Source organism: Enoplosus armatus, chromosome 17 (genome assembly GCF_043641665.1).
Source record: "Enoplosus armatus isolate fEnoArm2 chromosome 17, fEnoArm2.hap1, whole genome shotgun sequence".
NCBI lineage: Eukaryota > Metazoa > Chordata > Actinopteri > Centrarchiformes > Enoplosidae > Enoplosus > Enoplosus armatus.
In genome coordinates, this window is record NC_092196.1 from 21,108,499 (window position 1) to 21,122,660 (window position 14,162).

A 14,162-nucleotide genomic window follows, 5' to 3' on the forward strand; every position below is an offset into this window, starting at 1 on the left:
GACTCCTTGCAGGGTCCCGACCCCCAGCTTGGGAATCACGTCTTTAACTTCAGTCAAATTCTTAATAAAATGTTCAGTAGTTTAAACTATAACAAAACACATTCAAGGCCTCAAGTTTTAAATGTAAAATCAGTGGAAAGTATATTTCACTCAGATGTAAAATAATAAACCAGTGCAGCTCAACATTGTACCTGATCAGATCTTCTGTTCCGACTTCATCCAGAGGCTGATGGTGGAAACATTATCTTTACAGAGTGCTGAATGTTAAAACATGCATCTCTGCAGCTGGTTCCTTCACAGCTGCAGGGTGTGAAGTCCGGATCCACCAGCAGGTGGCAGCGACTGTCTAACTTCCAGAGACCGAGTGTGAGGACTCGCTGCACTGCGGGGACTCAAACTTAATGTATAACTGAGCTGAAACAAAGAAGTGTGGGTGTCCTCTTTGGGGGAAAGTCCCATGATTGACCTGTGATGAGTTACAGTGAGACGGTTCTTAGACTGCAGTAACTGTTAGTGTTATCAACTGTTTCCTCCTGTGACCACCAGGAGGCAGCATTTCATTAAACAACTGCACACTGAGCTTCAGAGCACTCATCAAGTCACGTGTTCAAGTTCAACAGAGGAACACCTGAGAGAGAGGAGGACGACAGACAATACTACAAAATCAAAGTGTGAAACAGGAGAAAAAACACTAAAAGATATCAATCAAATAACATTCGATTCAATCCACTGTTATGTATATAGTGCCAAATCATAACAGAAGTTATCTCCGGACACTAGACCCCACTCTTTATAATATCTAACACATCGAACTGTGAACACATAAATCAAGATTGTTTTTTTATTAAACATGACGATGATGTGACCTTACTTCAGAACTATAAATGTTTAATGTCATGTTTAACATTGTTTTCTCCACCTTCTGCCGGGACAGAGTTTTAGTGATTCCTATAAACGCCGTTGTTACACTAAATGTTAAGTCAAACTAGATGAAGCACAGTGACCAACATCCGTCTGCTGCGGCCCAACATCGGCTTCTGTCCTCAGTGTGATGATCATCATCTGGACGCTGTGGCTGCCTGGTAGAGTTGATCCAGCCAGCTCAGGTTCATCGGCACCAAAGTTTTCCAGCTGAACGTCGACACAGTTCAGCTTCCACCTGTGGAGCAACGCTTCGATCGACCAGTCGGCACTGAAGCAGGAGGAGGAGGAGGAGGGTTAAACCTGGAGCAGTGACTCAGAGCTGAAGTGAAATGTTTAAAATCAGCCGTAACACATAACCTTACTCAGCAGGTACTTTAAAGTGTGTAGTTGTTACTGAACCTTCTCTCTTGGTATGTGGTCCAGAACTGGGCTCGGGGGTTTTTTCTTAGAAGAAAAGCAACAGTCACGAGGACGTCTTCAAAATCTGAAACAGGTTACAAATGTTTAGTCACTCAGTTTTACATACGCGACATGGCCAAAAGTATGTGGACACGATTTCAATAAAGTCAAGTTTGTTCTGCTCTGCCAACCTGTGATCATTTCTTACTGTGTGACTCAAGTCGGTGCTCGCCTAACATGAAATCCTTAATGTGAAATGAAATGGGCTACTTTTGATGAGGGAAAGGAGAAATAATATTCATTATGTGCATAAAGACTTGTATTATGAAAGCCTAACCTATAAAATTCAAGTTGTCTGCAGGGACACATCTGTGGGTGATCCACCAGATGTTGAACCCATTCAGACTCCAGAGCATCAGGACACTGATGTCAGGACACTGATGTCAGGACACTGATGTCAGGACACTGATGTCAGGACACTGATGTCAGGACACTGATGTTAGGACACTGATGTCAGGACACTGATGTTAGGACACTGATGTCAGGACACTGATGTCAGGACACTGATGTTAGGACACTGATGTCAGGACACTGATGTCAGGACACTGATGTCAGGACACTGATGTTTGGCCACTTACTCCAGTTCATCTCAAACGGGTGTCCACATTTTGGCCATATATTATTTGTACTGAGGCTCAAAGCCAATACATCAAATGTACATTTTGTTACCTACCTTGTGGCTCATAGAAAACGTCTGATCCTAAGATGATGTCCAGCTTAGGAAGCAGAAGGAGGTCTGGTGAGATTTCCCCCCAGGTGAGACCCAGCACGACCACATCGTGGAGGCCGTTAGCTTCGCAGCTGCGCCTGCAGTTCTCCAGGCACAGTGGAGTCTTAGCGCTGTCTGACAGCATCACCTTTGAACCACACCTCGCAGCCACCACACCTGGCAGACTCACACCTGCACCAAGCTGTGGAGAGACACCTCAAAGTGTCCACAGTTCTGTTGCAGTACAACAACAACTTGTAAAAAAGAAATATTCTTCTTCTTCTTACCTCCAGCACTGACTTGTCTCTCAGCTCTTCTCTTTGTGTCCATAGATACTGTGCCAGCACCACTGCACAAGGCCACACATACATGCCATATTGTGGATCGAGAACCTAACAATGAGGATCACAGTTAAACTGCAAGTTAACTACAAAATAGTGAATGACAACAAAATACAACTGGCATATTCAACATTTTAAGGATGTCTTGCTTTTCATACCACAAATGTACAAGACAGAGTTAAGACATTAGACAGTTAACTAAAAGTAAGTGTCTTCTTAAGATCGGCATCTGCATCATCCATCATGCACCGAATTAAAGGCTATAGTCTAACGTATCGTGTTCGTTGTTTTAGCAGGTATAAACCACTCATATTCCCATGGTTCATTTAAATTAACATTAGGTTAATGGTTAGGGGCATGGCGGTTATCTAAGTTCAAAATGTATTTAAAGAAAGCCATCTTTGTGTACTGTATGTATGCCGAGTTGAGGGGAGGACTGTAACGTATCATGGAAAGCCTCGGTACGTTCTTCTAACGGGTGTTTACCATTTTTATACACTTCGATATCTTAAATTCACATATTTTCCCGGCGGTAGCTCCTTGATACTATTACAGCACAATACGTCACCAAGACAACAGCTAATTTATACCACAAATCGAAGTCCGTTTCACACAGGGATATGTAAACAACTGCTATATATGAAGATAATAATATATTCAAAACCTCAGACAGACCTCGGGTATGGAGACCGTCAGTGACTCCTGCCTGTTTTTCTTGCCTTCTTCAAACGTGAAAACTTTGTAAGCTATGCTAGGTGTTTCGGCTCCACTGTGGTCCATCGTTCCCTTTAAAATTATATAAAAATTACATCGCCAAGCCAAGTTATTCGGGTTCTATGTCTTCTGATGACAAATTCACATTAACCGACTTCATTAATATTTATATTGATATTATCTCACTAGCAGCCACGCTCATATCTATTTCCGCATAGACCAAAATACAAGAATGACGGTTTAACAGCCAATCAAATCCACGTTGGTGCCTGGCGGGAAGGCTTATGCTACATTCCATCCAATCAACGTTTTGCTTTTGCGGATGCTGTGGCCAATGAGCTTTCTATTCCTGCAACAGGGGCGGGCACTATAGATGTCAATCAGTTGCCTAAGCATTGTGTCGCCTGCCAGCCAGCTAGCAACAAGCTCCTCTTGTTAGCTACTTATCAAACTGTATCGACCAGGCAGGTTTTAAAAGTGTTCTCACATTTGTTCGTATAGGTCTGAGGACGTGTTTAACACATTACCGGACTTGTGGTTTTGTTGTCTAATCATATAAATAAGGTGAGACTGTCAGAACAGCGCAGCTAGCCGGGTATCAGTGTAGGCTAGTGAATGTGTTTCTGTAGTAGCCCCAGGTTAGCTCGATAGCTAGCTGAGCAGCGATAACACACGCTTTATCTTTAAAGCCAGGAGGAGGAATGAACCATAAGAGTAAGAAGAGGATTAAAGAGGCGAAGCGGAGCGCCAGACCCGAACTGAAGGATTCATTAGACTGGATAAAACACGGCTATCATGAGAGTTTCGACCTGTCACACCTCACCGTAAAGGTAACTGTCAATGTAGCGTTCGAAGCTAAGCTAACATTAGCTAGCCGCAGCTCACGGCAGGAGTGCAGCTAGTCACGTAGACACCGAACTGCTGTACGAGCCGGTGTTTCACCAAATTCTCTCACCGATCAGATTCTGTGGCGTCAGTAGTTTAATTTCAGGCCCTGCTAACTTATTAATTCTAATTTTTAAAGCTGTTACCAATCATGTATGCAAACATCTGATATCTGGCCGCATACGAACATATACATGATGGACTGTATAGTTATATGTTTACATTTATGGACATATATTTTGATCTAACATCTGTTTTTGACATAGCTGAACACTGTAGGGACCAATATGTTGCAGACATATGTTGTTTGAACATACTGTGCAATATATACTCATATATTTAACATGATGATACTAGTTTGAACTTGAAGGACAGGTTCACAATCTTTCAATGTAAGTGAAAGTGAAAATCCACAGTCCTTGTTTTGTACAAAAATATATGCCAGAGTTTATCTGAAGATAATGTGATGCTTCAATAAGACTTTGTACTCAAAAGACTTTGGAAGATGCACACTAATTTGGATTCGTCTGAAGCTTCATATTAACAAAAATCATGCTTTAAGAAGGGCTATTTTAATGGCCAGTATGAACAGTAGAAATACTTACCGCAAGCAGAACCTGTCTCTATGTTCATATGAGCACCTAACTATTGTTCTAAGACAAACCTAAAAAACCTGAACCTGTCCTTTTAAGAACAGCTTGTTCAACCAGGCTGTCAGATCTTTCTGCCATCAGCAGGAGTGTAGGAAACGGTTACAAAACAACAAATGGAAATTCAAGCAAAGTGAGTTGAGAAATAACCTCAGCTGATGTGGTGTGGTGTCGCTCTGCCACAGTCTGTGTGGGTGTTACGAAAGAGGTGTTTACAACAAGGTGTATCACAGCACTGACCTGCAATCCTCAACACAAGAATCTGTTTTTCAAATACTCGCACCCTTTGCTTTGTGTCTTGATATCAGCCCCCTTTCTTATATTTTATCATTTCAGAAAGATAAATAAGTTGCAATCTCTGAAAGACCCAGCAGGTGTTTTAACAACACGTGCAGCTGTTCTGAAGCTACGACTCCACTTCCTAATGCTGGAAGCTGGAAGTGTCCTCGCTCAAAGATTAGGAAATAAAGTCACAGTTTGGGGTTAAAAATCCCTTGTCGTGTAATGGACAGAATATTTAGTGATCCAGATGACAGACAGTCTTTGCCTTCAGAACAGTCTACTGTGTAACGCTACATAAACTGATATGCGTTGTGTTACAGGACAGCGTTGAGCGTGTGGACACACTCCATCTCACTCCTGAAGAGTTCATCCAGCGCTTCGAGCGGCCCTACAAACCTGTAGTCCTGCTGAACTGCCAGGAGACCTGGCCCGCTCGGGAAAAATGGACTCTGGAGCGCCTCAAGCGCAAATACCGCAACCAGAAATTCAAGTGTGGGGAGGACAACGACGGATACTCAGTGAAGATGAAGATGAAGTACTACATGGAGTATCTAGAGACCACTAGGGACGACAGCCCGCTCTACATCTTCGATAGCAGCTACGGTGAACACGCCAAGCGCCGCAAGCTGCTGGAGGACTACCAGGTGCCCCTCTTCTTCAGGGACGACCTGTTCCAGTTTGCAGGAGAGAAACGCAGACCACCATACAGGTTTGATCTTTGTTTATTTCATTTTTCGGCTAATCATTTATAAAATGATGAATATTGTGATAGAAGATGTTATACATCATTGGATCAAGTGCTAATGATTGTGTTTTGTTTTTCTATAGAAGGCTCATCTCCTTTCTTAGTGACAGTCAGTGTTTTCAATTGATTTAAAAAGACATGATCACTGACCTCAATAATGTCAAAGGGTTGTTTTTTGATGGTTGAGATTAGCTCCATATCTCTGATAAACTCTGGAACTAACCCAGGAAAGCCCCCTTTGCTCATTCCTGTTAGCATTTCCAACAGGAGAACCGTGAAGATAAGTCTGATCAGTCTGATAACAGGTTCAAAACGATGCTAACGATGTTCAAACGATACTCCCACACAAGTAAACAGCTGCACAGAATCAGGATGTAGTTGTTGTTGGATACAGAGGAGACATGCAGAGGTGGAAAAAAAATAGACTGAAAACTCCAAAGTAGCAACGCTTCAGTGTTTTCTGGTTATTATTTAGAACGTAGCCTCATGAAATGGATCATCAAAGTATTTCTGTCTCTCTCTTTTTAAACTGTCGGTAAGGTGACTACATAACTTTGTTTTTAACGTCAGTAAACATCACAAGAAGTGTGCTAACCTCATCCGAATACAACTTTTTCTCTGGTTCCTCACCTCCGTGTATCTGATCTGAAGTCAGTGCTCTTCTTTTCTCAAATTTTATTTCTGTACATCCCACTGTGTGGAGCTGATTGGAGTTAGTTTTATGTCAGAAGTGAGGTCAGGGATCGGTGTGGCACCCTGCTGTGACTGAATGACTGACAGCAGAAACACTGAGTCTGTATTTAACGTGGATCGGTCGGATACCTGATCCACTTAATAAGGTCAGTTTGGATCAGTGCATTCCTTCTGCTTTATATTTACAGTCCTAACACAGTCTCCACACACTGCCGGCACTTTAGAAGCTACACATCTGGATTCAGCCTTCATTGGGCCTCAGATATCATAAGTATGCGCCCACCGAGGGTGCACAGCCCCCAGTTTGGGAACCACTGGTCTAAGGGCTTTGTTTGTTTATTTGTTTGCACAATATCAAATATAAAAATATAAAATATAAAAAGATAGACAAGTTAAAACACAAGGACATATTCATACAGTCGTTTAGGTTCCAGTGACACCTGGTTTTTCCTCTCCTCACAGATGGTTTGTAATGGGCCCGGCCCGCTCCGGCACCGGCATCCACATCGACCCGCTGGGCACCAGCGCCTGGAACGCCCTGGTTCAAGGACACAAGAGGTGGTGTCTGTTCCCCACTAACACACCCCGCGAGCTGATCAAGGTGACCAGAGAGGACGGAGGCAACCAGCAGGACGAGGCTATCACCTGGTTCAACGTGGTTTATCCCCGAACGCAGCAGCCCAACTGGCCTCCAGAGTTCACACCACTGGAGATCCTCCAGAGACCCGGGGAGACCGTTTTTGTGCCTGGTCAGTGAAGAAACATCATCTTCTAAATCTTAATAATCCTCCATCAGATTTTCAACCATTTATGGTTCATCTGAGATGTTTTATCACCTTCCTTTTAGCTAATTAGAGTCTGGAGATGTATCTTTCTTCTTATCAACAAATCCCATGAACATGACACCCAGACCGACAACGAATCGGTCCTGCTAACGAGTAGGGGGGCCTTTAACATTCGGTGTCTGCAGAGTCCCATCCGACGTACATTTACAACTCTTACTTTCTCTTGATTTAGTAAAGCAACGCAGTAGAGTGCAGTAGAGGGCAGTACAGAAACGCAGTAGAGGGCAGTACAGAAACACAGTAGAGTGCAGTACAGAAATACAGTAGAGTGCAGTACAGAAATACAGTAGAGTGCAGTACAGAAATACAGTAGAGTGCAGTACAGAAATACAGTAGAGTGCAGTACAGAAATACAGTAGAGTGCAGTAGAAGGCAGTACAGAAACGCAGTAGAGTGCAGTAGAAAGCAGTACAGAAACGCAGTAGAGGGCAGTCCAGAAACACAGTAGAGTGCAGTACAGAAATACAGTAGAGTGCAGTAGAAGGCAGTACAGAAACGCAGTAGAGTGCAGTAGAAGGCAGTACAGAAACGCAGTAGAGTGCAGTAGAAGGCAGTACAGAAACGCAGTAGAGTGCAGTAGAAGGCAGTACAGAAACGCAGTAGAGGGCAGTAAAGAAACACAGTAGAGTGCAGTACAGAAATACAGTAGAGTGCAGTACAGAAATACAGTAGAGTGCAGTAGAAGGCAGTACAGAAACGCAGTAGAGTGCAGTAGAAGGCAGTACAGAAACGCAGTAGAGTGCAGTAGAAGGCAGTACAGAAACGCAGTAGAGGGCAGTAAAGAAACACAGTAAAGAAACGCAGTAGAGGGCAGTACAGAAACACAGTAGAGGGCAGTACAGGGCAGTACAGAAACGCAGTAGAGGGCAGTACAGAAACGCAGTAGAGGGCAGTACAGAAACACAGTAGAGTGCAGTAGAAGGCAGTACAGAAACGCAGTAGAGGGCAGTAAAGAAACGCAGTAGAGGGCAGTCCAGAAACACAGTAGAGGGCAGTACTGAAACGCAGTAGAGGGCAGTAGAAGGCAGTACAGAAACGCAGTAGAGGGCAGTACAGAAACACAGTAGAGTGCAGTAGAGGGCAGTACAGAAACACAGTAGAGTGCAGTAGAAAGCAGTACAGAAACGCAGTAGAGGGCAGTAGAGGGCAGTACAGAAACACAGTAGAGGGCAGTAGAGGGCAGTACAGAAACGCAGTAGAGGGCAGTACAGAAACACAGTAGAGTGCAGTAGAGGGCAGTACAGAAACACAGTAGAGGGCAGTACAGAAGCACAATAGAGTGCAGTAGAAGGCAGTACAGAAACGCAGTAGAGGGCAGTACAGAAACACAGTAGAGTGCAGTTGAGGGCAGTACAGAAACGCAGTGGAGGAGTTTGGATTCATGGTGGCTGCTGTTGGTAGAAATATGGAGAGTTTCTGTGTTTGTTGGAGCAGAAAACAACCTGGTTCCCTTTTTATTCTTGACCTAAGAGGTGTGTCGACAGTTGAGGCGTCTGTGTATCAACAGAGTGAAACCAGTGTGACCTAGATCCACCTAATGCTGAGACAGAGCCGATGGTGATGAGGACGGATTAAATCCAGGACTTAGACCTCACCTGTCTGACTGTGTAGATTAAACCACAGACGCAACACGAACCTGTGACTGTCTGTTGATGCAAACAACAGACTGGCTGATGTGTTCTTTATTACCGTCTTTGTTTACAATGTAATTTGACCCACGCAGTTTTAAATTGAATATATTGGATTCATACAAGCAGCATCCAAATATTTGTCGTAATATTTTAGAAGTCAGACATTGAATTGAAGCTCCTAACTTCAGATCTCGTCTTGCAGTAATCAGAGTATTTATCTGTATCAGAGTAAACAGGAAGCCACAGTAGCATGACACTATGTAAACAGAACACAGTAACTTCTCATCACATTTGTATTGCAGTGAGTGCTTTTCAGCTTTTCATACAAATAAACTCGCTTTATATATACACAACCTTCAGTTTTTGAATACTCAGATGTCGAATGTTGTTGAAACATTTGATCTTAATATTTGCTTGTTTCACAAACGTTGTCTTTTATGATTTGGTGTCTTTTTTGTGTCTTTGATCGTCTTTTCTTCTTGTCTGCTTTCCCAAAAGATTTCATCGATTTGTTTGTTAATGTGATTCAGTTTTATTTGTCCTTATTTTACTGGCAAAGTCTGATATATGTTGTGTCTTCTAAAGATAGCAGCATGTTGTGAAGTAGTCGCAGTAGCAGTGACTCTCTGTTTGCTTGTTCTTTCTGGTGTTAATGGTGACTAGCTGTGTGTCCGCAGGCGGGTGGTGGCACGTCGTCCTCAACATGGACACGACAATCGCCGTCACTCAGAACTTTGCCAGCACAACCAACTTCCCCATCGTGTGGCACAAAACTGTCCGAGGACGACCCAAACTGTCCAGGAAGTGGTATCGGTAAGGACTCAGCGCTGCCACGTCAGTCCAGAGTGGACGGTTGGATTACTGACTGAGACGCACCAAAGATTAGACTCGTCCAAGGACATCTGCAAGTCCCTCAAATGCAGGAAAAAACGAAGCTGATATAAACTGAATTTGAGTTATGTAATGAGCAGTCTAAACCTTCCTAAACTGCCCGTTTCCTGTTTCATTAGCTGCCTGCTTCATACTTTAGTCCTTCATTTGCCGATGCAGAGTTAGAGTGACGGCAACTTAAAAAACACAACCAATCTCAATACGACGACCTTAATAAACCATTTTATTTCTTCTTATGTAAGATCTCCACATTACTTTTTAAAGTACTGAAGCACTGAAGGTTGGCATCAAATCTCCAGTCATATTCGTAATCCAGTCAACTTATTCTTTCACCTATTAGTTCAAACATTTACCATTTGAGAACAAGAACAGTGACTAAAGAGTCTGTGTTGCACAAAGAGGTTGTGTACATAACGAGAAGAGGCTGTTTTATATTAGATAGTTAGATATGTTTTATATCCTATTTCTTGTTAAGAACAGAAAAACAGTGTACTACTTTTGTTTTGAAGTTGAGCTTAACTAAGGAAGTCATTACTTATTAACCTGTGATCTGTATCTGGTGTCTTTAAGGTAAATCATGTCGTGTTGTAATCAGAGACGTGGTTGATGGTTTGGAGTTGAAGTCTTTGTGTTTCTGGTTGTTTCAGCGTCTTGAAGCAGGAGAGGCCCGACCTGGCAGCGCTGGCAGACAAGGTGGACCTGCAGGAGTCGACGGGCATCGCATCAGACAGCTCCAGCGACTCTTCATCATCCTCCTCCTCCAGCTCGTCCGACTCTGATGTATGTGCTAAAACACGCACGCACACACACACACACACACACACACACACACACACACACACACACACACACACACACACACTCTGAGGTATTCATGTCCCTGATTTTAAGATACAGCAACAGAGAGACGATCAGGTGTGACCACCTGCAGAAAAGGGTTAAGATCAAAATGTAAGTTCAAGCCCCGAGGTGAGGTAACCCTCTGTAAACAACAATATGTCACGGTCAAAGAGGATCAATGCTGATGAGTATCAGTACTGAACAGAGATCAATAAGAGTGTTTTGTTAGGGTCAGGGAACACTGGCTCACCTCAGCAGATGAAAGGGTTAAAGGTTGGAGTAAGACATGATGTCTTCCTGCTGCCTGTGGGACATGTTGTCCTGCTGATGGTTGAGTCTGAACACACTGTTATGATCCCTGCTTATATAAATCCCCTCTGTCGGGATCACACGTGTCAGAGCTGCCAACAGGTGCCAACATGTGACCGACCTCTCTGTAATGTAACACGCGTGTAACATGTTGCAGCAGTGAACACGTCAGTCAGAGCGTCTGTACACTTTGTCCCCTGCAGGCGGAGTCGGGCTCCGAGGGCGACGCCATGTCTCACCGCAGGAAGAAGAGACGGACCTGCGGGATGACGGCCAACGGAGACACCAGCGGCCAGGACGACTGCGTCAGCAAGGAGAGGAGCTCGTCGCGGTGACCTCCGGCCTCCGTCCGGCCTCCGTCCGGCCTCCAGCCACCTCCCAGCGGTGACTCCTTCACTCACAAACACTGAAACAACTGCTTCGAGTCTAGTTTACGTACATGTTTGAATCCCTGAATGAAGGCCGTCTTTAGAGACAAGATGGCCGCCGCTGAGAAGTGAGTTGTAGGTTAAGGAGGATCCACGGGGGGGCGTGGGCGTGGGCGTGCTGGAGACCTGCCACCACTGTGCTTTTCAACAGCAATCAATATCTGTTAGTCTCTGTAGCTTCTGTAGTGTGAGGACATGGAGGGAAATATGAGGAGAGGTTAGCCAATAACGGACTGGCGAGGGGTCTTGGGAGGAGGGTGACACTGAGAACTCGTCGTGGTCTTTAAAAGGTCTCTGAGCTGCTTTCTGATGTGAGGGACGGGAATATTTTCAGCCACCGTGTTTAAAAGGTGGCCTCAGCAGTGCAGGTGTTGGTGTTGGCGGTCTGGACATTGGTACGATGTTAAAGTAACACCTGGGCCTCTGGTGTCACAGCTGTAAACTGGCAGCATCGGCTAATAAACTCAGGTCGCGTTAGAAAGTGACGCGGCAAAATTCATGCATGTGAGAAAATATTTGCTTCCTGTAGTTTGGTAGCGTGGTGACTCCTCCCTGGGCTGGTGGGTGAACTACTGTAGCTTGTGAGCTAACGGTGAACATGCTAGTGCTAATCGGTCACAACAGCTCTCTGAGTTGTCTCAGATGCCGGTTTTAAACATACTGCAGTGAAACCAGAGGCCCTGGTCTTCTTCAGGAGTCCTGACCCTCAAAAAGAAAAGTCACCACTAAATGTTATTTCTGCATAAAACTCCACTCTGGTGGTGTGGTGTCGTCTCTTCTACCTGCTTTGTGACTTTAAAGTGTCACTTTAGTTAGCCGTCCTTAATGAAATGAAACCGTTAAAGGCAACGCACACATGTAAAAGAATTTAAATGTGTAGGTGTGTGTTAGACTGTTGTTGTGTTAAAGCAGCAGCTCGGCCTTCAGGAGGAACAAACTGCTTCAGTAGAGTTTGTGTTCTCAGGTGGAGGAGGTGGTGGTGGAGGAGGTGGAGTTTCAGCTGCAAAGTTGCCAACGTTTCTGCCATCTTGATGTTCTGCCTGCTTTGTGCCAAATGCCGCAGAGTGTCCGGAGGTGCAGTCGGCCTGCTAAGTGTTTAATTCGTGACAGTAGAGTGCACTACACTGACCAGAATGCACTGCTGCAGCTGATTTTGAAGTGTGATGAAGAGTTGGCGTGCTGCAGTGACGTGAGCAGTTATTCAGACTCTGCATCAGGAGGCAGATCGTGCTTCTTCAACAGGAATATTTTTATCATTGATTAATCTGCCGATTAGCGCTGAAACAATTGATCGATAAGTTGACCAACTTGAAAATTAATCTGCCGCAGTTTTACTAACGATTAATCATTAAATATGGCAAAATAATCTGCGTCTCCAGCTTCTTAAAGGTTTTCTTCATCTTCTACGATCGTAAACGTTTTTTGTTTTGGACTGTCGGCTGAACAAAACAAGACATTTGAAGACGTCGTCTCGGGACATTTTTTAATATTGCTGACCAGTGATTTCCAACTAAACGACCAGATGAACCTGAACTTTCAAAGATTGTGGCTCAGATAATTAAAATATGATTTGGTGAATTATCCACATATTTGTGTTTTGGAGGGAAAAAAACCCAAAAGAAAGCACCTGCTTTGAGAAGCCAACACCTCCCACCTACCTGAACACCACCTGCTGAGACTGAGAGATCAGGAAGACTCAGTGAAAAGCTTCTGTCACCTCCACTCATCAGAGAGCAGAGAGAACACGGAGAGTTGCTGTGTTTATTATATGGCTGGTGTGTGGAGAGAACCACCATTACAAACAATCAATCCAGAAAAGAATCAGCAGATTAATCCATAACGAAAATAGTTATTACTTCCTTGATTAATCATCAGAAAATAGTGAAAAACACGTTCCCTCTCAGGAGACGTCTCTTGTCCCACCAACAGTCCAAAATATTCAGTTTACTGTCATTTAAAACAGAAAATCCTCACTTTAGAGAAGCTGGAACCATCTAATATTTGGCATTTTTGCTAACAGAAAGGATTAAATGATCGATCAGAATTGCTGCTGATTTGATCTCCAGTCGCAGCTTTGAGCAGATCAGCTGTAAAGACCTCCAGCCGACGTGAGTGCTGTCTGTGTGTCCATGTTGCTTTAGACTAAAGTGCCTATAAAGAAGTGACGCTTGTCGGTGTGTCAGTGTGACTGACTGTTTTTATCTGTTGTTAAACTCACTGAAGGCACCGTGTTGGTCTCTGAGGTCGGTCACATGGTGCCTTCCGTCTGCTCGAAGGTTTTCCTCCCCACGTCATGTGAACTGATCTGGGACGAGCTTCAGGATGGATGTTGATGCTGAATCTTGTCTCCAGGTTAAATGTTGAAGGAGAGGAGCCTCTTCACACTCAGACACGTCCTGATGTGATCCATTTCATTTTATTAATCAATAAAATCTTTTCTATGACTCAACACGTTTGTCTAATGGATCCTTACACCTTCATTCAGAGCTTTTTGTGATTTAAATTTAAAGTCTTCATGTTTTGTCTGACGTTCAGTTTATTTTGATACATGACGAAGAAAAGCAGCAAATCTTCACGTCAGATGAGAATATTTAGCATTTGTTGACAGTTTTTGCTGGAAAAATTACTGAAATGATGAAACACTTATCAAAATAGATGCCGGTTATGTTCCTGTTGAACTAATCAACTAATTGATTAATCAACTAATTGTTGCAGCTCTGCCTGTTGCTACATAAAACAGTTCGATTTATTAGAAGCATTTACTACAACAGTGGAGGTCAGCTCCTGCTAAAATAAGATGACTCATAATTAAAAGT

At 43.7% G+C, this 14,162-nt stretch overlaps 2 protein-coding genes across 4 annotated transcripts; one reads left to right on the forward strand and one right to left on the reverse strand.

Moving 5' to 3' along the window:
- Positions 1 to 827: 827 nt before the first annotated feature.
- On the reverse strand, positions 828 to 4,799 carry mettl23 (methyltransferase 23, arginine). Of its 2 annotated transcripts, XM_070923884.1 has the most exons (5): positions 3,109 to 3,299; positions 2,380 to 2,484; positions 2,057 to 2,294; positions 1,324 to 1,408; positions 828 to 1,192 (listed from the first exon to the last, which is right to left on the reverse strand). In XM_070923884.1, the coding sequence occupies exons 1-5, from the start codon at positions 3,211 to 3,213 to the stop codon at positions 976 to 978; spliced, it is 750 nt and encodes a 249-aa protein (XP_070779985.1). In that variant the 5' UTR covers positions 3,214 to 3,299; the 3' UTR covers positions 828 to 975. The 2 variants fall into 2 exon arrangements, with proteins under 2 accessions (XP_070779985.1, XP_070779986.1); XM_070923885.1 differs by lacking the exon at positions 3,109 to 3,299 and adding an exon at positions 4,638 to 4,799 and having other exon boundaries at positions 2,057 to 2,484.
- On the forward strand, positions 3,628 to 13,795 carry jmjd6 (jumonji domain containing 6, arginine demethylase and lysine hydroxylase). 2 transcript variants are annotated; one of them, XM_070923870.1, is made up of 6 exons: positions 3,628 to 3,977; positions 5,285 to 5,673; positions 6,865 to 7,151; positions 9,556 to 9,691; positions 10,417 to 10,549; positions 11,095 to 13,795. In XM_070923870.1, the coding sequence occupies exons 1-6, from the start codon at positions 3,849 to 3,851 to the stop codon at positions 11,251 to 11,253; spliced, it is 1,233 nt and encodes a 410-aa protein (XP_070779971.1). In that variant the 5' UTR covers positions 3,628 to 3,848; the 3' UTR covers positions 11,254 to 13,795. The 2 variants fall into 2 exon arrangements, with proteins under 2 accessions (XP_070779971.1, XP_070779972.1); XM_070923871.1 differs by having other exon boundaries at positions 11,122 to 13,795.
- The last annotated feature ends 367 nt before the right edge of the window (positions 13,796 to 14,162 follow it).

Bases quoted from the DNA above. Each gene is read 5' to 3' on its own strand.
- mettl23 (XM_070923884.1), bottom strand. From the start codon at position 3,213: ATGGACCACAGTGGAGCCGAAACACCTAGCATAGCTTACAAAGTTTTC. The intron at 2,295-2,379 runs GTAAGAAGAAGA...GTCTCTCCACAG, and splicing joins GAGACAAGTCAGTGCTGGAG to CTTGGTGCAGGTGTGAGTCT. The intron at 1,193-1,323 runs GTTCAGTAACAA...CTCCTGCTTCAG, and splicing joins ACCACATACCAAGAGAGAAG to TGCCGACTGGTCGATCGAAG.
- jmjd6 (XM_070923870.1), top strand. From the start codon at position 3,849: ATGAACCATAAGAGTAAGAAGAGGATTAAAGAGGCGAAGCGGAGCGCC. The intron at 5,674-6,864 runs GTTTGATCTTTG...CTCTCCTCACAG, and splicing joins AAACGCAGACCACCATACAG to ATGGTTTGTAATGGGCCCGG. The intron at 7,152-9,555 runs GTCAGTGAAGAA...GTGTGTCCGCAG, and splicing joins GGAGACCGTTTTTGTGCCTG to GCGGGTGGTGGCACGTCGTC.